Source organism: Akebia trifoliata, chromosome 4, assembly GCF_017979445.1.
Source record: "Akebia trifoliata isolate Shusen 1 chromosome 4, ASM1797944v1, whole genome shotgun sequence".
Classification (NCBI taxonomy): Eukaryota; Viridiplantae; Streptophyta; class Magnoliopsida; order Ranunculales; family Lardizabalaceae; genus Akebia; species Akebia trifoliata.
The window spans coordinates 2,745,138-2,768,157 of record NC_141378.1 but is presented as its reverse complement, the minus strand read 5'-3'; the positions used below and the strand labels follow the sequence as shown (position 1 = coordinate 2,768,157).

General features: G+C 35.2%; 2 protein-coding genes and 1 pseudogene across 8 annotated transcripts; 1 reads left to right on the top strand and 2 right to left on the bottom strand.

The window, feature by feature from the left end:
- The first annotated feature begins 1,584 nt into the window (after nt 1-1,584).
- On the top strand, nt 1,585-12,763 carry LOC147402945 (5'-3' exonuclease family protein). 5 transcript variants are annotated; one of them, XM_086438364.1, is made up of 6 exons: nt 1,585-1,974; nt 2,176-2,349; nt 4,446-4,680; nt 4,929-5,151; nt 5,268-5,421; nt 8,960-12,763. In XM_086438364.1, the coding sequence occupies exons 1-5, from the start codon at nt 1,666-1,668 to the stop codon at nt 5,383-5,385; spliced, it is 1,059 nt and encodes a 352-aa protein (XP_086294490.1). In that variant the 5' UTR covers nt 1,585-1,665; the 3' UTR covers nt 5,386-5,421; nt 8,960-12,763. The 5 variants fall into 5 exon arrangements, with proteins under 5 accessions (XP_086294490.1, XP_086294487.1, XP_086294489.1 ...); XM_086438361.1 differs by having other exon boundaries at nt 8,955-12,763; XM_086438363.1 differs by lacking the exon at nt 8,960-12,763 and adding an exon at nt 6,575-6,715.
- Nucleotides 6,265-7,903, bottom strand: LOC147402946 (ankyrin repeat-containing protein NPR4-like; annotated as a pseudogene). The gene is made up of 2 exons (XR_015177365.1): nt 7,573-7,903; nt 6,265-7,099 (listed from the first exon to the last, which is right to left on the bottom strand). The product of XR_015177365.1 is annotated as an ankyrin repeat-containing protein NPR4-like (transcript).
- On the bottom strand, nt 11,626-22,456 carry LOC147402944 (uncharacterized). 2 transcript variants are annotated; one of them, XM_086438353.1, is made up of 8 exons: nt 22,037-22,456; nt 21,799-21,924; nt 16,158-16,646; nt 15,895-16,044; nt 15,529-15,663; nt 13,169-13,216; nt 12,658-13,091; nt 11,626-12,322 (listed from the first exon to the last, which is right to left on the bottom strand). In XM_086438353.1, exons 1-8 carry the CDS (start codon nt 22,251-22,253, stop codon nt 11,711-11,713), a joined length of 2,211 nt encoding a protein of 736 aa, XP_086294479.1. In that variant the 5' UTR covers nt 22,254-22,456; the 3' UTR covers nt 11,626-11,710. The 2 variants fall into 2 exon arrangements, with proteins under 2 accessions (XP_086294479.1, XP_086294480.1); XM_086438354.1 differs by having other exon boundaries at nt 12,658-13,085.
- Nucleotides 22,457-23,020: the final 564 nt, after the last annotated feature.

The window sequence follows — 23,020 nt, the reverse complement described above, 5'->3', positions numbered from 1 at the left end:
TAACTTGGTAAGATTTCAAATCTTGTTAACGGTCATTGATGACACAATTACATGATCTAATGCCACTGGATTGTTTATGACAAAATTCTATCAACATTAAAAAATAAAAATAAAAAGACTATTTTTAATTTTAAATTGGCTACTTTGTTGGGAGTTCAGTAGCCATTCATTTTCAAAACCTTGATATATATATAAATTGACTCTTATATATGGATTGTTCGTTCGCACCGATAATGCACATATCGAGGTGGATTTGTGTCGTTATTTCGGTATGAAGCTGAAGAACCAAGAGGGTAGGAAGTTCAGGGGCAGTCTTAACTTAGGAGCAAAAGCCTTTTTCTAAGAGACGAGAATGTAAATAGAAAACATCCCCTGGAAAAGTCTCACGGCTTGGTGGTCGGCATAACAATAATGACATTTGTCGATATGCCACCGTTTGTTTACTCAGGTCATTATAGATTATTAATGCATGCATTTCATTATCACAGAAATATTCCCCCATGGCACACCCAAAATATGGGATCAGAAATTGCAGAGGAGCAGGAATCGAAGTGGTGGTTGTTATAAGAATGGAATATTCCAAAGTATTTGCTTTTGAAAGAATTTGAATTAATTATGCCACAGTAGGGTCAGGGTCGACATCAAAAGACATATGATAAGAAGACTTTTTTCTCGAATGACGTGTTTTGATAGATCACGTCAAATCCTTTATCTGACAATATTTTAATGTGATTTTAGAAGGATTTCGTAGTTAAAATGTTACCAAGTAAAAAATGACTCTAATTAAATAAGATTTCTTAACGAGGATAAGAAGAAATATGGAAAGAGTAATCTAATTTGGGTTTCTAGGATTAGTTTTTTATTTTTTATTTATATATATATATTTTTTTAAAGGCCAAAGACCATTGTAAAAGAGGAGGGAGAAGAAAAAAATAAGAGGGATTTGGGAGAATATGAGATCCATAATTTAGTGGAATTACTACTAGATCCTATGGATGTAAGTACAACTTGTTGAACCATATAAAAAATCCTAGTGTTTTTGGATATTATGTGGGTTTAATAGTGTAATCTTGATCAAAATTATGATCTTAAGGTATTTTACAAAAAAACACCTTTACATATATGTTTTGAATTTTTTTCTTATCCGAATTTTTCCATGAAATCTAAAGGGTTGTGGTGTTGGATTGCCAATTGATAATTCATTTGTATTCAATGACTTTTAGTAAGATTTGAAATCTTATCATGTTAGTAACCAAAGTGGTATTCACAATAAGTTAAAACTTAGAAGACCTAGGAAAGCAAAATGCTGGACAGACGACAGTCCAGCGTATTAGATTGATTTTTGTAATTTTTACAGAATTTTTATTTTATTTTCTATAGTTAAGTAGGAGATTAATTATTTTCTAGTAATTTCCCTTTTATTTTTGAGAAAAAATAATTTTTTCATAAGAATGGTACAGCATTCACATCCACAATGCAAATAATACTTTAAAAAATATTTTTCTACCTACCATGTGGACCCCAACAAGCCTTGGACAATTCTACCCATTTAATACCAGTATTTATAAGTCTGTCCGACCCGACCTAGTTTTACAAGAACCGAAAAAAAAAAAAACATGTTACACACTTAGACGTAGAGTAACGAGGAGAGGTGCCGCTGCAGAGATGGTAGAATTGCCTGCAATTACTCATCTTCACCAACAGCCTTCTTATCTTACACCCAATCCATCTGTTTCTCTGCAATGGCGGAACAGAACAACCACCTGGAGACTCAAGTCTTCTTCTTGGCCCCAGAAACAAACAACTGGTGGGCTATTATTGCCCCAAAACAACAACATCAACAAGAGCAAGAGAGTATTCTTATTGGATGTGAATCCTCTTTGTTACACAGGAAGCAAACCCAGCTTACATTCCTTCGCTCATTGGATCTCTCTCTTCTTCTCCGAAGTCAGCTTTTGTGATCCTGTCATCGCTGTAAGTTTAGCTCAATCCATCTCTCTCTCTTCCTCCATTTCTCTTCTTGTTTATGTGTTTGTAGTTGTTAGCTTTAGTAAATAGTAATTGGTGTACTTGTTGTAAGTTTGTTGGTTGGACTTTGTTATAGTGGCTTTGTAATTGTTTTGTTCATGAATGGTTAGTGTTTTTATTTCAATTGAAACTATTGTTTAATTTCAGGTTATTGATGGTGAAGGGGGAAATGAATATAGAAGAGAGTTGTTACCTTCATATAAAGCACATAGGAGGAGAACATTCTCAAGACAATTAGCGACGTCACAACGATTTTCAAGCGTTATTGGTAGAAGCTCGCATCGTCTTATCACGAATGTCCTTCGGAAGTGCAATGTTCCAGTGAGTTAGCATTTGTTCTCAATTCTATCTAGGAAAAAACAAGATTGAACTTATCCATGGATAGCTTGCTAAGTATGTTAAAGTTCGAGAAAGTTGATATTGAGAATTGGGTTCACTTTACTTAGTAATTAATAACCACTAATCTCTCTTGCTAGCAAAAAAGAGAAAAGAAGTTGATCAATTATGAGAATTTCCAAAACTTGCAAAGTATTATGGTGTAAGTAAAATGAAATAATGGAATAAGTTTCTATTGTTCTTCAAGTAATTCAATATAATCACTCATGTATAAGTATGCGTCATTTATTATTATTTTTATAAACGAAGGAATGATGCATAACGTATAAGCGGAAAATGATTTGTTCAGCCCAATCCAAATTTTTGGGGTAAAGCTTTGATGATGACCCATGGAAGATTGGTTTTCTTTTCTCACTGAAGTGGTTATCAGGGTTATGAAGATAACTATTAAAAAAAAAAAGTTTATGGAGATACTTTTCATGCATCTGGGTAACTAGAAATTGCTGGAATAGTTTTTCGCAATATTAGATTTCACCGGTATCCACTTTTTTGGAGCTTTTTGGTGTCACCACAAGCATATAATAGCAGCAGAGGCTTGGCTGCTATGAGAGGGTCTTCTTCTGGTCCCCTCCTAAGCATTCAGAAGTTATATGTTTAGGGTGAGTGATGCACAAGGTCTATTCCTTCATTTTGTATCAAGATGTAGGCTAACTTTGCACAATCAGAAGGCTGGTTACCAGTTGTATGGGTTGTCGTTAGAATTTGAAAATAAAATAAGGGAGTAACTACTTGCAGATCACAAGTCACTCCTTGCACGACCAACCTTAAAAATCTCTTTTTTTTTTTAATTTATACTTTTTATAAAAAGCCTATCAGGTGCAACCCCATCCCTCTCTCTGTTTTTTATGTTGAAGGAAGAAGAAGCATCTCTCTCAGGAGATTTATTTTTCTAATTCAGTTCAATCATTTTAGACTAAGTTTAAGCAGTTAAAATCAGAATGATTGGTCCTCTGTGAAGGAGGGTGGCCTGTGTCAACATGTTTTCATTATTCTGGTTTGTAGCCAAATCTCGGTATTAGATAACCAAAGAATTAAAGAACAAAAAAGAAAACCACCAACACTTACATATTCAAGAAAAAATGAAAACTCAACAAGACTAATTACTTTGTCTTGGCTCTCTTCGAATCTTTTCTCTTCTGGATTTATAGCCAGACATCTTTGAAAAAAAAAGACTTAACTTTATGGCCAGTTATATGTTGAAGAATGGCGTCAATGTGATTTAATCTATGTGTTTGAACACAAACCCTTCTCTCTCTGTTTTTAGTCGAGAAAATGAAGGGTGCAACTCTCTCCCCCCCCCTTTTGGACCGCAATTATACCAATGGAGTGCAATGAAGATTATTGAAGTGATGAGGTGCAATCAATTCTGGGTGATCTGCAATTAGCTTTGTATGAAGAGACAAATAGAGTGGCCAGTGTGCTTGCTGCTTATGGGAGCTACCTCTTAGTTCTACGAGTGGTGGGATGGATGGGATTTTCTTGTAATAAAGAATCAGGGATGCAATCACCCGATTCCATTCTTTGTTTGTTTGGTTTTGTTTTTTTATTTCACATGCAATTTCAATTTATCTTATTAAAAAAGAATAAAATATAACTGATAGTCAAAAAACAACACTGGGCTGATGGAGTTTTGGATCATGGATGTCCATGATACACAAAGATTCTGTTTACATCTTGTTTGTCAATGTGTCAGTTAAATCATTGGACCTGCAATACATAATAAAAAGAAATATACTGGTGAAGTTATCGATCTACGATAAGATGGGTGCATCACTAATGTACAAAAAAATTATTTTTTTACACTTTCTGTGGCTAATGAATCAGCTAATACTTGTTATATTTGATAGAATGGAAGTAAGACCACTGCTTCTTGTTGTTTTCTTGATTTTCCATATGTATAAAGAATTATTCACAAATTATCTTAAAAATATATCTAATAGAAAATGTAGATAAATGATTGTTGACAGTTGCTATTCGTAGTTTCACTGTCAATATAATATTCAAATAATAAAGCAATGCAGGTCCTAAAAATTGAAGGTTACGAAGCAGATGATGTTGTAGCTACTCTTGTAGAACAAATTCTACAAAGGGGATTCCGAGTAGTTGTTGGATCACCGGATAAAGATTTTAAGCAGTTGATATCTGAAGATGTGCAACTTGTAATTCCTATGCCAGAATTCGGCCGGTGGTCCTTTTACACATTGAAGCACTACATAGCTCAATACAATTGTGATCCAAGTTCCGATCTTAGCCTTCGTAAGTAAAACATACTCACTCTACTACAATTTTATCCCTACTCAAAGCTTTACATGAGAAAAATACTTCAAAGTTAATGAGATATGTGGGAATGCTTAACAATTTTCTCCATTCTCATACTGTGCTATATGTCAGGGTGCCCATATCTTGAATGCTCTCTGTTGGCTGCAGTATTAATGTTTGTTAATTCACTCATATCATAGCTATATTTTTTACTGTATATTCTGTTTGGAGCTGTTGTTAAATAGGATGCATTGTGGGTGATGAGGTCGATGGTGTTCCTGGGATTCAACATTTGGCTCCTGGCTTCGGTCAAAAGACAGCCCTGAAGCTCTTAAAGAAACATGGTTCATTAGAAAATTTACTCAATGCAGCTGCAGTAAGAACTGTAGGCAAACAGTACGTGCAAAATGCCCTTACTAACCACGCTGATTACCTTCGGAGGAATTATGAAGTTCTTAAACTGAGGAGGTATGGCGTTTCTCCATTGATTCTCTCTTGAAAGTCTTATAATCTATGTTTTTCTTGTAGGCTATGATTCGGTTTTAATGCACCTCTGGTACTTCTTGCCCATGGATATTGTTCAGGGACGTTGATGTTCATCTTGAGGTGGGTTGGTTATCTGAGAGAAACAACTGCAATGACTCAGTTGTCTTATCCAATTTCATCGAATTGTTGGGGGAAGCACAAAAGCTCAATGGTTGAAATGCATCTAGTCTTGTTCAAGTTTAGCACTAACATGTAAGTGTTTTGAACTTGTTAAAAAAGATGGGTTAAATAAGGAGTTGATATGTATATGGTTCCGTAGTTCCTGTACATTCATTGATAATATATTGTCTTCCCAAGACAGTTTCTGCATTCGTTGCATCTCGTCTTTAATTTGTCTTGATGCTTTTTCAATCAATTATAATTTATTGAGCTTTTCAATAGCCAGCCACTAGCACAGCTAAGATAGTTTTTCCCAATTTATAATGTGCATTGGAATCGTGAACCAGCATAAGAAATTCAAATGGTTGATAGATTGAAGTCAGATTTGTTTGCAATGTTGTATGCAATTTTTATTATTTAATCAGATTTGTTAAATATGAAAGAACTCGTTGCACATGTCTACCAAACTACCAAAGGCCCATCTCACCAGGCCCCTGTTAAATCTCCATCGTATTATCTGGAAAATGTCAGCTAATGCCATGTCTTCATTGTTTGGCACATTATCTGTTCACACACACACACACACAAAGAAATTGGTCTTATTGGAGTTGAATTGAATCACTTCAAGTTCCTACATTGTTCAATCATTGGTGGAAGGGTTTTGGGAGTGGAACACTGTAATATTTTTTTTTTTAAATGCAAGCAAATCAGATTCTCCTTCGTCATCATCAAAGCTTATCACAAATTTCAGGGGCTAAGTGAAATGAATGTTTGGCATTCATGGTAGATAAGGGTCATATGGTAAAGTTTACACCGGTTGACAATCTGAGAAAACCCTCAATCCATTAATTGGGATAAGGTGTAGATGATGATGGCCAATAAAAAAAGCATCAGATGAATGCAATTTCATTGAGCACACTTCTCCATTGCTTTATTAACCACTTTTTGGACCAAAATAGTCAACAAACAATTACAAACAAACCAACTGAGCTTACCCAGACGGTCCTGCTCTTCTACCATAGAACCCAATAATCTAAGCTTCTGTTTTGACATTCTCTGATATACGAATCAGTACATCTCAATATAGAATTTGGTATATAATAGCACCATAAAAACTTAAATAACAAATAAATTTAAAGTTCTCACAATGTATATAAAGTTAGTAAATTAAATCTCTATTTTACTGATGAAAACTGCTTGGTCCATATGTGGAAAGGCCTATTCTGACAAGGAGGGGAAATTGCAGTAATACGAAGAGGGTTACGGGGACACAGGCTAGTAAAGTGACTGGAATAACAACCCACGCTATCTTTTGACCAAGCACGATAGAAAGAGTTGCGCTAAAAGCTATCGTCATGGTTGCTATAGAGAAGAACAGGGTGGTAAGACCAATTATTAACTTCTTAGGCAAAGAATGTAGGAAATCTTCCTCTGCATAGTGTGAAGTGAGTATAGATAGAAGCATCAAGATTGAAGTGATGGAAGAGAATAGTCACAGTGCATCTGCTATAGCAAAGATCATAAAAGATCTGTTTTGTTTAAAAATAGGAATGCCTTGATCATTGTTGCTGCCTGGTACTGTAAAGGCTGCGGCAAACACTACTGTAGCAATGAGCGTGGCTACAACCATGCACGACATTGCTGTATCCTTCATGCATTTTTCTCCTTCTTTTACTAGATTCTCGTGCTCCTTGGTAAATATCATTTTGGGTGTTCTCCCTTCTGAATTAGGCTTTTCTATAAACGAGGGTTGTACAATTTTTTCCACCTCCTGCATGAAAAATTTATTTGGAATGAGCATAAGTTTTTTTTCTTTTTCAAATTAAGACACCTTGTACTGTAAATTAGGTTACTATTAGTGTTGAATAGTACTCAATCGTTGCAAAAGTGTAAAACTATGCAATTAATCAATTTCTATGAAATATGAACTTGAAGCCTTTAAAATGACAAACGTTAGAAAGATAGTAAATCATAAAAGATAGAAAACGGTACTTATCAAAAAAAGAAGATAGAAAACGATCTCAAACGACATGACCAAAAGCCTTTATTTTTTTGTAAAAATTGGCTCCCAAAACAGCATTTTTGTAGGTTTCATACAATTTGACACTTTGGGCTTCGGTCAATGTTGACTAGTAGTCGAGAAGGATGACCCAAATTTATAGAAGTATTAGGATCTTACTCCAACAATTTTAGTTCACATTGCAAATAAATTCCAAAATTATCTAAAATTTCATCCATTATTACCTTAAACCATTGTAGTTCACGTTGCATCTGTAAAGCTGCACCAGAGAGAGTTGAGTTGAGGGGAAGGTGCCAACTTCGGTGCCAAATGCAAGATCTTGTTGCCCGACTTGTCTGTAACTGCCAGTGGAAAGTGCTTAAATGAGCTCATCTGATATATGAGATTGAAAACTTTTACATGACGATTTAAAACTGCTAGATGAAATATGTTACAACATTCTTTATCAAAGCACCAAATCACACTTGGATAAGCTTGAACAATTTCTGTTACGATCTCATGAATCCCAGTCGATGCAGCACTTAAATTAGGTCTTGTTAATATCTTTTTGGATTTTTAGTTATCCAAGTCTACAATCTTATCGCATAAGCTTTTGACCAGTTGAAGTGTTTGTAGATGGATCAACTTTTTGTCCTGAATTTGCTTCTCACGTGGGACTGCCATTGAGAAGAAGTCAAGAAAGACTAGTTTTTCCCATAGAAAGATCCAAATGATATCAATGGTGTTGCATACTTAGTTGTTGAATAGCATCCCAAATCATTATATTCAAAGTTTGGCACACTTAAGACAAAAACCAAATCAGGTAATTAGGAAAGAAGCGTTCATTTAGCACAAGGTTATCACTATGACACTGAGTGAGGTGATAAACTTAGTAGATATCTGTGAGAACTTGGTGTCTAAGTAACTTTTGAGTTGGAAGGGGTTGTACCACCATATAAGAAGTTGGTTGACCAACTTGGTGATGTATTTACAAAGTCACTAAGCCAGAGTCGATTTTCTGTTTATGTAACAAGCTGCACATGCATGATCTGTATGCTCGAGCTTGAGGGGGAGTGTTAGAATACATGTACTTAAACCAAAAATGCAATGTGTTCTTTTCATAATAGTTTATACTATAAATATAATAGAGGAGGCTGAACCCTAATTAGTTCAACCCCTCCTTCCTCTCACCCAAAAAAATTAGTTCAACTCCTCCCTTTTCTTCTTCTCCCTTCTCCTTTTCTCACATTTTCTATTACAACAGATACATTCCATATGAGTTTTATAAATTTATCTTTGTTGTTCTTGTGTAATCCCTGTTGAGTTTCAACGTTCATGTCTTCTTCCACTATTTTAGCCTTGGATGAAAATGTCAAAATCGTTTCTTTTTTTCATTTTGTTTCTAATGTCTTCTTTAATTTTGAGTTCCATATCTTCTAACGGCATTCATTTACTCTTCATGATATAAGTTATTCCTAATTCCTGCGAAAGAGGTAGCTCCTCTATGATTGATTCCCTCTGAAATCCTTCTGATCTCTATGTTGCCATCATATATTTCATGACGGTTGTCTGTGACTTCTGTGGTTCTGGAAGGGATGTGAGTCCTAACGATATTATGTATGTGCAGTGCAGCTGACATTACACTACACTGCACCACATAGGTACCAGTGCAAGTGATTTAGTGAGGCGTCGGTTGGTCCTAGAAGCCATGGCAGTGGTGCGAGGTGTTTACATTTGCTTGCTTATGAAAAAATTATTTTTGTTGTGACATTGCATACTTTGTGTGAAGTAAATTTTCAAAATGATATCTTCTGTTTGCTTAATACAGTCAGTTTGGCAGACCAACCATCTTATTTATACGAAAAATATTTGGACATGTTACTTGTCACGTTTCTTACTTCTTAATAGTGTTTACCTTTACTAGAGGAAGGAAGGAAAATAAAATTTAATTCTACCATAGATTGTTGGCAAGATCTTTTATTAACAATGTTTGAATAGGAAGTACTGCTCCGTACCGGTACAAGCTGTCCAGCGAGCCAATCAACTTATAAAAAAATGTGGCACAAAATTTCTCAGACTTGTCAGTATTGTTTATCTTTACTAGGAAAGAAAAACTAAATATAAGTTGGTGTGCCTTAGAATCATGTACATTTCGTTTTTTTTGGTATGCAAGTGAAGGCAGGTTTTGAACTCAGCTTAGTATTACCACTCAAAAGGCTTTATCAGCCTAAGCTGACACATTGAAAAGTTACACCTAATGTGACTATAATCTTATGATTTGCAACCTGAAAAACGATTTGAATTTTTTGTACGATGAACATAATAGATTCCGCTTAAACCAAAAATCCTTAAAAAGACACCATAACTCATTGATAACTTTTCTCGAATAGAATATAAGCTCAACTATGGACACAAGGACTTCCTGAAGGGCATGTTCCTTCCCTTCAGAGACCCTACTATTCCACTCCATCTAATATCCCCAACAAACTACAAATAGAGTTAAGGACCAAGGGATTCTTTTGGTATAAGAGGGAGTTTTGTCTGCTATCTTTGAACTAGAAAATGTGTCCATCCATGCAATTTGAAAGATTGAGAATTGACATTGTTGACGTGGGGTTGAAATTTGTTTAATCTCATGATGAAATAATTTTAGCCTAGGATGAAGGTCGTTCCAATAATTCTTTTCTATCCTTGTTCCTAAGCTACTTGAACTTTTTTGAATTACTTTATTTTTTTGCCTCCGATAATTTGAATAAGGCAGAATAGATCCTTTCTTTGAATCCTATATACATATTTTGATTGCTGAGTAATTGGCTGTTAGTGTTTATACAGCATCCTATCATTACATGATGACGTATGGTGTAGGCAAGGATATTAAATATTTTTGAAGTTTCATAGATATTGTTTCATTTTTCTCACCCATAAATATAATCTTTGTCGCTCTTGTGATCCAATTTGAATCCCGATTTAATAGAATCCTGCTTCTTACCCTTTTACTACATGTTTCAATTCTTACAACAATGGATGTACCTAAGCATTTGTTATATATTAATGAATAATCGAACTCATTTTATCTGGAAAAAGTCAATAGCAGCATTTCTAAGAAATGTCGATGAAGATTAGAAGAAAAAAAGACGAGAGGATTAGTTGAATTGCAACGTGCAGGTCTGTGATAAATATGATTATATGATATATAACCAAGTTTTATTGGGGGAAACTTGAATGAGTAAAGGGCTCCATCCTTGGAGGCAAAGTCTCCAACTAATAAGAAATTAAGACTAATGGAAACAAGGAAATTTACAAACCTGAGCTGATTTGGATTCCTTTAACAGTTCTTATCCAGTTGGACATCTGCATGCTTTCTTTAGAACTCTGAGTTGGATTCTCCATGCCACTTTTGATGCGACAGAGAGGCTCATTGTGTACCTTCATAGGCACACCTTAAGACACATAAATCATTCATTATTGGCCTTCTAATTTCTTAGCTTCATTTATTGTTAATGTTGACCCCTATTTTGAAGCTTCAAAAAACTTTCTTAAATGATATTTGAAAATTTAAAAACATTATAAAGTTGTTTAAAAAAAAATACCTTAAGCTTCCAATTCATAATGATTGAGGGTGATGGTAATTTAAAGTATATATGGAATCTTAGCTCAATTATTTGGATTCCAACCAATTTTGAAGGATAATATGCAGAAAAAGAATGGGAGTCACTCAGACGAGACAACAACATACATACATTTGTAGATAAGGTGCTGCCAAAATGGTAGCTGAGTCCCGCTTGGGAAAGCAAAATATCTGTTCACACACACACACACACACACAAAATTGGTCTTATTGGAGTTGAATTGAGTCACTCCAAGTTCCTACAATGTTCAATCATTGGTAGAAGGGTTTTGGGAATGGAACACTGTAATTTTTTTTTTAAAATATAAGCAAATCAGATTCTCCGTCATCATCATCAAAGCTTATCCCAAATTTCAGTGGCTAAAAGAAATGAATGTTTGGCATTCATGGTAGATAAGGGTCATATGGTAAAGTTTATACTGGTTGACAGTCTGAGAAAACCCTCAATCCATTAATTGGGATAAGGTGTAGACGATGATGGACAATAAAAAAAACATCAGATGAATGCAATTTCATTGAGCACACTTCTCCATTGCTTTATTAACCACTTATTGGACCAAAATATTGAACAAACAAACCAAACTGAGCTTACCTGACACTCTTGCTCTTCTACCATAGAACCCAATAATCTAAGCTTTTGTTTTGACATTCTCTGATATAGAAATCAGTACATCTCAATATAGAATTTGGCATATAGTAACACCGTAAAAACTTAAATAACAAAGAAATTTGAAGTTCTCACAATGTATATAAGATTAGTGGAATATATCTCTATTTTGCTTATGGAAAATGCTTGGTCCATATGTGGAAAGGACTATGTCGACGAGGAGTGGAAATTGCAGCAATACGAAGAAGGTTATGGGGACACAGGCTAGTAAAGTGACTGGAATAGCAACCCATGCTATTTTTTTATCAAGCACAATAGAAAGAGTTGCACTAAAAGCTATCATCATGGTTGCTATAGAGAAGAACAGGGTGGTAAGACCAATTATCAACCTCTTAGGCAAAGAATGTAGGAAATCTTCCTCCGCATAACGTGAAGTGAGTATAGATAGAAACATCAAGACTGAAGTGATCGAAGAGAATAATGACAGTGCATCTGCTATAGCAAAGACAATGAAAGATTTGTTTTGTAAGAAAATAGGAATGCCTTGAACATTGTTGCCGCCTGGTACTGTAAAGGCTGCAGCAAACACTACTGTAGCAATGAGCGTGGTTACAACCATGCATGATGTTGCTGTATCCTTCATCCATTTTTCTCCTTCTTTTACTAGATTCGCGTGCTCCTCGGCAAATACCATTTTGGGTGTTCTCCCTTGTTTATCAGCCATTTCTATGAATGAGGGTTGTACAATTTTTTCCACCTCCTGCATGAAAAATTTATTTGGAGTGAGCACAACTGTGATTTTTTTCTTTGTGGAATTAAGACATCTTGTAGTTCTTTAAATTAGGTTACTATAAGTGTTGACCAGCAGTCGATCGTTACGAAAGCATCAAACTATGCAGTTAATTGATTTCTATGAAATATGAACTTGAAGCGATTAAAATGATAACATTAGAAAGATAGAAAAATCATAAAAGATAGAAAACAATCTGAAATGATAGTGGTCGAGAAGGATGACCCAAATTACTCAAGCAGTTTTTGTGTGTGTGTGTTGGGGGGCGTAATTCCAAAATTATATGAAATTTGGTCCTTTATTACCTTAAACCATTGTAGTTCACGTTGCATCTGTAAAGCTGCACCAGCGACAGAGTTGAGTTGAGGGGAAGGTGCCAACTTTGCTACCATATGCAAGACATTGTTGCCCGATTTATCTTTGTTTGCCAATAAAATATGCTTAAATGAACTCATCTGATGTATGAGATTGAAAACTTTTACTTGACGATTTAAAACTGCTAGATGAAATATGTTACAACGTTCTTTACCAAGGAACCAAATCGCACTTGGATAAGCTTGAACAATCTCTGTTACGATCTCATGAATCCCATTTGATGCAGCATTCACAATGGGTGATCCTACCAAGGCCCTGGCTTTTGAGTTATTTGTGTCTACAATCTCAGCGCATATGCTTTTGACCAGTTGAATTGTTTGCAAATGCATCAACTTTTTGTCCTGAATTTGCTTCACACCTGGGACTACCATTGATACAGAGTCAAGAAAGACTAGTTTGTTTCCATAGAAAGATCCAAATGATATCAATGGTGTTGCATACCTAACTGTTTAATAGCCTGCCAAATCCCTATATTCAAACTTTGGCACACTGTAAGACAAAAATCAAATTAGGAAATTAGCAAAGGTGTGTGCATTTAGAACGAGGTAATCACTATGACATTGAGTAACTTTTGAGCAAGAAGTTGGTGATGTCTTTACAAAGCCACTAAGCCAGAATCCATTTCTATTTTATGTAAAAAGCTGCACATGCATGATTTGTATGCTCTAGCTTGAGGGGGGTGTTAAAATATATTTAAATAAAAAGGGTAATATGCTCTTTTCACAATGGTTTATACTATAAATAGAATAGAGGAGGCCGAACCCTAATTAGTTCAACCCCTCTCTCTTACCCCAAAAATAAAAACACTAAAAAACTAGTTCAACTCCTCCTATCTCTTCTTCTTTCTTCTCCTTCTCTCACATCTTCTATTCCAACACATATATTCCATAGAGTTTTATAAATTTATCCTGTTGAGTTTGAATTGCTTATTAATGTCTTCTTCCACTATTTGGCCTCAGGTGAAATGTCGAAATCATTTTTTTTGTTTTTTCATTTTTTTCTAGTGTCTTCTTTATTTCTGAGTTTCATGTCTTCTAAGGGCATTCATTTACTCTTTATGCCTGTGGAGGAGGTAGTTTCTCTATGATTGATTTCATCTGAAATACCTCTAATATCTATGTTGCCATTATACATTGCATATAGGTTGTCTGTGACTTCTGTGGTTGTGAGTCTGAACGATATTATGAATGTGCAATGCAGCTGACATTACTCTACATAGGTCCCCCTGCAAGTGATTTAGTATGGTGTCGGTTGGTCCTAGAAGCTGCGGTAGTGGCTTGAGTTGTTAACATTTGCTTGCTTACGAAAAAGTTATTTTTGTCGTGACATTGCCTGTGAAGTAAATTTTCAATATTGATATCTTTTGTTTGCTTAGTACAATCAGTTCGGTAAACCAACCATCTCATTTATACTTAAAATATTTGGACATGTTAGTTATATTTCTTACTTCTTAATAGGGTTTACCTTTACTGGAGGTAAAAAACACTTAACCAGAATTCTACCCAGAGGCGGAGCTAGTAAGGAGCCAATGGGGGCCTCCACAGAACTTTGAGACTCCCTTGTATTTTTAAGTAATTACACGTCCCATTTGAAACACCCCCCCCCCCCCCCCCCCCCCCCCCCCCCCGCCTCACCTCCCTTCAATTCTCCTACCCCATCTTAATTTTTTTAAAGATGACATTGCCTCTTGATTGGGCCTTCTCTTGTAGACTAATTGGGAATGACCTAAATATCCTTTTTTTTTTTTCAACTTCCAACCAAAAATCTCTAAATTCCTCTCCAAAACCATTCATCTTCAAGCTCTTCACCTATACCATTAACTATAGTTTACCCCCCACTACAGGAAAATCCTGGGTGCGCCCCTGATTCTACCTTAGATTGTTGGCATGATCTTTTATTAACAATGTTTGCATGGGAAGTACAGCTCCAAACCGGTACAAGCTGTCCACGGGCCAATCATCTTATAAAAAAAGTGACAAATTTTCTCAAACTTGTTAGTATTGTTTATCTTTACTAGGAAAGTAAAACCCAAATATAAGTTGGTGCGCCTTAGAACCATGTTCATTCTTTTTTTTTTTTTTTTTTGAGTCTGACTAGCCTTACTAAGTTAGTAAGGATTTCACAGTTACTAAGGGTCCTTGGGCTCAGCTTGTGGCAACCAAAAACATGACCAGATGCTTCAGGACTGTAGAGGACAAAATTCTATCAACATAGGAAAAAATCTGAAAAAGGTAATTTTTCTCTGTTGAATTTTAATTTTTAGTTTGAGAGTTATGTGGAAGTTCGGTAGCCGTCCATTTTTTATACCTTGGATCAAGTTCAAAATAAATTCTCTTGTGGATTTTCTTTGTTTTGGATGAAATTTAGATGGCTGTGGTGTTGAATTGCTGGGGTGGTGATTTATTTGAGCAAAACGACCCTCAGTAAGGTTTAAAACCTAACTATTTTGTAAGGAAAGGGTTCCACTTTTTTTTTTTTTTTAAAAGTTGTAACCACTCAAAAGACGTTATTAGCTAGGAAAATACTGGAATGACACAGACCGAGACACAAAGACACAAAGGTGACAAAAATGATGTGGTGGCGCGTGCACATAACCGGAGATGTTTTTTACTCGTATCTCGCAGAAAAGCATCTACAGTAATGTGCACAACACCATGAGTTTTTGTCACCTTTGTGTCAACCCAGCTCGACTCTTTTAGCAAACATATTCAAAAGTTACACAAGTGTGACTAGAAACCAACTAATAAGACATTAAGACTAATGATGATGAAATACTATTGGAAACACAGGAAATATCAAACCTGAGCTGATTTGGATTCCTCTTACAAATCTTAACCAGTTGGACATTTGCATGCTTTCTACAGAAGCCTGAATCAGATTCTCCAAGTCATTTCTGATGGGACTGAGCCGCACACTGTCTAGCTTTATAGGTAAACCTTAAGACACATAAATCATTCATTATTGGCCTTCTAATTTCTTAACATCCATTTAAAAATAATAATAATAATAAATTGTGATCCCTGTTTTGAAGGTTTCTTAAATGAACTTTCTACTATTTTGAATTTTAAAAACAGTAGAATGTTTTTTTGTTTTTTCCAACCAATTGTTGAAGGATAATATGCTAAAAAAATGCAGAAAAAAGAAAGGGGATTCGGACAACAACATACATTTGTAGATAAGACGTTGCCAAAATGATGGCTGAGTCCCACTTGGAAAAGCAGAACGCATTCGACTTAAAGTATGTAAGGGGGTAAGAACGCCTTGCTCCTTGGTGGTAGCTAAGTGTGGGTAGCGTTGGACTAGATGTAAAGCCACATCTGCAAAAGGGATATTGATCAGAACAGAATAATACTTTATATATCATAATGCATGCAGAGGTGTTTGTGTGTGTGTGTGTGTGATCAAGAGTTAGTTACTCTATATAACTCACCATAGAAGCCAGCAATTATTACAGAATTTAGAAGGAGTACGCCAGATTTGCCTCTAAAGGGAGATGGGTCCTCGTCCCTGGTAACAGATAAAAGATACATGGTCATCTCCCTATGGCCTAGATCAGCAGATCCTTGAAGTGGTGTCCTCCCTATGTTGTCTTTCTGCTGTGGCAAATTCGAGTTTTTCCTTACTAACATTTCTGCTGCTTTCGTATTCCCGGCGAGGGCAGCATTGAGGAGGGATGTGTAACCATACTTGTTAGGCAACTCAAGTGCTTTTGCAGGCAAATATTCTAGAAGCTCCTCGACGAAATCCACATTATTTCTGATACCAACTGCAATGTGCATGATGGTATCCAAGTTGTGTGTAATCGGGGAAGTCACTGCTTCAGGAACAAGGTCCAAGAAGCTTTTAGCTGTTGTCCAATCACCTTTCAATGTAGCTTTGTACAATGGCAGGTACTCGATGTAATCTCTTGTCAACTCCTCTGTCAAGGTTTCAAGTAAAAGTGTGGAAATTAGATGATTTGAGTGATAAATTCCATGTCGAACCACATTGCGGTAATAAGATTTTTATGTGGTTCTATTTTTCTATGCGACACCCAAACCATCATTAACTGTAACATGGATTACAAGTCTTTAACCAAGGAAACAAAATCCTTAACTGTTCAAGGGACTAACATTGTAACAATGTGTTCAGAATGGCTGAGTTTTTCTGAGGATGATCTCTATGGTGATCATCTTCACAAAATAATAATAATAATAATCAGCCGATTTTATAACCCCATCAAAAGTGGTTATAGGTATCTATGGTTTTTTGAACACTAATGTGTGAAACGATGTCGATTTCAATGTTACTCCAGCACACTCCTTATTTTAGGCTTAATAAAAATAGTACTGTCATGCTCAAGTGACCTTGGAACCTCATATCACACTTCTTGACGCGAAAGTAGATAGGAATCATAAATACTTTTTCACTCGCATCTCGATGAAAAGCATCTATGGTTCTCAACCACACACTTTCACGTCAAAAAGTGCCATATGAGGTTCAAACTTGAGGTCACTTAGCATTATGGAAAATATTATCATTTTGCAAATAAGAAATTTATTTTTCACCACTAAAAGATAAAGAGGAATGCTAGTGCCACACTTCCTGTTAGGAGGTTAACCGTTGCTTCCAACACCATGAGGACACGTAATGTGTTAGGAAAAAGTTTTATTTTGATTTTAACCCTGCAATTTTGTGAATATTAGAGGGGTCTTTATATGTTCACAGTTCAACTTAAGGCTTAAACCTATTGAATCAAATTGATCTTAATCCCCTTGACTTGGGTCATTTATTAAGGATTAAAGAAAAATGGCATAACAACTTTGTTTATCATATTCCGCATAGCCAATCACCTTCAACCTATTGAATAAGACGATGATGGTAGTGATATCCATGATATGATAATAATGACAATAGTGATATTCATGGGACGAAAATGATGATGATGATCATGATGGCTTTGAGGTCACATGTCAATTTTCATCCGTTTATAAGAGAAGATCAAAACAAAGTTGTTTAGTATAGGGGTGCAACTTAATTAAATTCAAACAGAGAACTGAACCGAATCGTGGAATTTGGATTGGTTTGGTTCGGTTTAGACTGGTATCGGTTCAGTTTTGGATTTAAAAAATAAAGAACTGATAAATTGATTCGATTCTTGATTTAGGCAATACAAAAAACCGAACTAAATCGAAAACCGAACTAATATTAATTTAAAATAAAATATTAGATTTTAATTTTATATTAGATTTTTAATTTTTACAAAACCTAAACCCTAAGTCCCTAACTCTTTCATCACTTCGGTTCCCTCTACTCTCTCTATCTCGTCTCTTGCAACGAACGTGTGGCTGTAGGCTCAACTCCGGTGGCCTGCGGTCGGTAGTCATCCCTACCTCCCCCATCTCTCTCTCTCTTACAACTTGCAAGGCTGAGGTGCGGCTGCCTCTCAACTCCGACGAGTTCATTAGGTTCTCTCTCTCTCTCGTCAACTATAGAGAGATTCGTGGGGACAATCGTGGTTTCCACAGTCCACACCAGCTCCGAAACACCTCTCTTTAACTTTGGAGCTCGTGTATTTGAAATTAAATCTAAAAGGTCGCATGAGAAAATGTCGAAATTAAGGGAAAATTTTCTAATAATTACCAAAGATTTTAAAAATGTCGAAAGTGTAACTTGTGTTGACAAAGATTTTATAAATATTTTTTTTGTCATTTTAAATATTAATTAACTAACATGGTAATGGGAGTCTTGCATTTACAATTTTATTTATTTTAATTAAAAAGATTCGACTAGTTAGTAAGTCTAAGATGGTGATGGGAGTCCAAATATTTAGTAAATCTAAATATATTTTATTAAAAATATTTATTTAAGAATTTTTTTTTAGCAACACATGGAATCGAACCGAACCAAACCGAATTAAGGTCAGTTTGGGTTGGTTCGGTTCTAGGCCAATTCGGTTCGGTTCTAGTTCCCATATAATGGAATCGACTTTGGTTGGTTCGATTATGATTTTGTTCTAAATCGAACCAATCCGAACCAAGTTGCACCCCTAGTTTATTGGTCATTTTTCAACAGTATATTTAACAAATTAAGATACCCAATTAGATGGTTTTGGGTCTACCATTTAGGGTATCCTAATAAATATATTTTATCTATAATATTTATAATAAAAAAAGTCTAATTAAATACTAACAAATATCTTAAAGTAAATGTACTTGAATTAAAATTAAAATATAAAGAGAACTCGAAGTCTTTAATTTTTACCTTTCTCTATGTGAACCTCTTTCATTTTTCATATTTTTATAATATTTCAACAACAAATAAATGATCTATACCATAATTTTCTAAGATTTTATCCACAAAAGCTTGCATTGCTTGAATAATTCATTGTTGATTAAGTTTCAATGGAGGAATTACTAGTTAAATCGTTACATTTACAAATAATTGTATACTTTATCTTCCTTTTTCTTTTTCTTTTATTTTATAAAATGGGTATTAACTATTTGTTGGATTGATTCTAGTTCCAAGGATCTTATACTCGTAACCAAAATGTATAAGAATGGGAACCAGGATTTTATTTAGGAAAAATTACTTAAAGATCCCTGATAGAGGGTTTTCTTTCTTAATAATCCTTGAATTCTAGGTGGCAGCTTGATAGTCCATTTAGTAAACTTTTTTTCTTCTTAATGGTTCCTTATCATTTTTCATCTATTAAACAAATGACCGAAGTCAAGGGCATGCAACCATAAATATATGGTGGTCTTTCAAATATTCACAAAATATATGGTGAAAACATAAGGAGCGGATCCTTGTTAATCTTGTTCTACCATCCATAAAACACCACATTCAAGGAAAATAACAACCAACCCTCTTAGATCCATGGTTTAGATAAGATTTGAAAAACAATTATCAACTTTTTTTTTTGTGTGTGTGTCGCCTTAATCAAGTGTTTGAAAATGGACGGTCATCGAACTCCTATATTTAAACAATTGTATGCAATTATTTTGATGACGCAGCACACCCTCAAACGTTGATATGAGCTACAGGAGAATCGTGCTATAGAAGATTTGCTCCCGAAAACACAATGCCTAATATAGGGTACGTGGCCTCATTTTGTGGAAAGTTACCGCATTCGTCAAAAGATAAAATAAAAAATATTTTATAAGGACCAAACTATCCCCTAGTGTTATATATATTTAGAGAGATTTACCCGAGAGACCTAACTATTGTGTATTTATTACAAAAACACCACTAGAGGTCATGTTGGAATGAAGTAAACCTTAGTTCGATAACAATCTTGATAAAGTGAGGTAGTTTTTTATAATATAATTGCAATAGATATGTCTACCCTTTTTAAGTGTAAATCGCTCTCTTATATTTATTTATTTATGAGTCGTGATAATTTGACTATCCCACGTGGCATACTCAATCGACTACCATGACGTGGAGAGAAGTTTAAAGGTTGAAGTTGCCATGTCAGCCATAATAATAATAATAATAATAATAAAAGCAGATCGGAGAGATCTCTTGGTCGTCATTAAGTGTGTGTTTGGTAATACTTCTGAAGTTTGAATGGAGGTGGTCCATCTTTAAAATTAAGACTTTAGAAGTTTTATTTCTGTTTATTTTGGTTCAGATTTCAGACTTCAGAACCAAAATTCAGAAGTTTTGAACCAGTGATAGAGGGATGTTAGACAAAACTTCTGAAATCTGATTTTTTTATATTCCTAAACTACCTTCCTCAAAATCCTAATTTCTATCACTTATCATTTCTTTATACAAACCTTAAAACCCTTATTTTTAACTTTTCTACTTCTCATTTCTTTTCCATCTCTCATTCCTTTACAACTGTGTTGTCAAAGTCTTTCCCCTTTCCCTCTTTTCTTGTTCGAAAACCCTATTTTTTTATACGAACCCTAAAATCTTATATTTTTTAACTAGAGAATGAATGACTGTTTATTGTTTGAGTATTATATTATTGGAATATAATTTCTCAAATATGAATTTAAATTAAAAACAATACTTTTGGGTTGTTTGATGTGTTAGATATTGAAATTAAATGTGTAGATGGTTTCATTATGCATAATATGTTATGTTTTTCGGTTAACAATTTATTAGAATTATAAAATGGTATTATTGTCAACATGATCATTATGTTTTAAAATTTTATTTGTAACTAGAAGTTTTTAAAAATGATAAACAAACAACTTTTCTAAAATAAGATTTCAGATTTTAGAAAATAGACATTAGACTTTAGACTCCAGACTTCGAAGTGTTACGAAGCATACACTAAAACTACTTGGATTGCTTGAGCTTCCAAGCTTTGAAACACAACGTTTTCTGAAGAATTCATTCGAGGATTCTCGATCGATACTCCTCTTGCAAGGAATGAGTTCAAATCTCGAACTCTACGCATAGGGCTTCACTGATTCTTCCCCTATTGTAGGATTCTCAAAAGATATTTTTGATTTAATTAATCTAACTTTTCTTGGTGGATTTCGATTGAGAGAAATCCTTAAAAGATCTTAGTATAGTTCGAAACAGTTTGAAAATTTGAATCTTTTAGTAATGGAAAATTTAGAGATAGATCAAGTGAAGGAGATTTAGGGGTTTTATGCAGAAAAGGTTAGAGAGATTGAGGATTCAATTTTTTCCAAGGAACTGAAGATGATTTCTGAGGATCTTGTTAAGGGTTTTGGATCTTCTTCAAGCAAAGCAGCTCTTTCCATCCACTTCAACATCTTGATGCTTTTGGAGAGAAGAGATACAGATCTGAAGTTGAAATCTATGCGATTCGACCCGATGTAACTGTTTCAATCGGATCTGGACAAGCAAGACGAAGAAATGGGGAAGAAGAGTGAAGAAGAGACGAAATGGGTCTGAAGGACTCTTCAGATTTGAATTCTGAAGAACCTACGGTCGGAGTTTTTGACGTGGCAGCAGGGAATTCACGGGACGAAGTTTCCACTCTCCACGTCAGAGTAGTCGATTGATTACGCCACGTGGGTAGTCAGATTATCACGACTCTTTATTTGTATACGTATGCTCGAAACTTGGATACTTAGTATACAAGGGGAGAGAGAGAGACTCACCACCACCATCATATTCATCTTCCAGTGGTTGCAATTGACCATCATAGTCATCTGCTGGAGATGGCAATTGATTAACAGCAACTGACCCCAAATGACCCGCGGAAGAACCTGCTGCTTCAGAATTTCCTACAATTAACAAAAAAAAAAGATAAATATTACAATCACAAAATCGATTAAAAAAGAAAACAGAGAAAATTTGAAGATAGATGTGGTGTGTCCTCTGGGTGGGTCTTCGTACCGTTTTTAGATGATTGCGAAAGATTTGTGTTACGAGGGACAGGAACAAGCTCAACAACAGATACCCTTTCCAGTATCTTCTCCTCTCTTTCCTTTTTGGTTTCATCATCTTCTTTTTCATTAAACCCAACGCCTAAGTCCATCGGAAACCCTAAACCCTCGTTCTCTACAAACCCAAATGTTCTTGAAGCTTCACCTAAGCTCAAATCCAACTCCATTTCTCAACCACAAATATAACAAAACAGGAGAGCGAGAGCGAGAGAGATGGTGCAGGGGAAGAGAAGAAGAAAGAGAATCTTATAAAGTGCAATCATTCCTGGTGCCTCAATTATTTCTGTACTATTACCTTCATTTTTTTTTGGGTACAATCATTCAATTATTTCTGTACTTTAGCCTTCGTCTTTTTTTCTGTATCTTTATTACGAAGGAGAGCATCAAAAGCAAAAGTTGTTCTCTGATATTTTGTATTCCATCCATATGCAATTTCTGTTGACATTTATGAGAATTCCATCTATGTCATCCAAAATTTGGGTTGTCTTTTTTAAGAGTCGTGCTAGTTACCTCAGCGGGGGACATTTTTTAAGAGTCGGCCATGCTGGAGTGACCTCAGCGGGGGACATTTTTTTAGAGTCATACTGGAGTGACATCAGCATGGGACATTTTTTTAAGAGTCGTGCTGAGCGGGAGACATCTTGCGGTGGTGGCAAGTGTATGCCCGTAGATGCATTTTACCATTATCTCGAAGAAATACATCTATGGCATACACATATCATGACATCAAGATGTCTCCTGTGTGGCCCATTATGAGATCACTCCAGCATCAAAATTGTCTTTTCAATGTATGTCATAAATTTCTTTGCAACATAACAATGGATATCCATCTTTTAATTCTTTTTTATGCAGCATGCCTTTTTTTTGTTTTTGTGGATAACTTGGTATCCATGCTGACAACAGACCATGCTTGCATCCCAGATTTGTCTAGTCC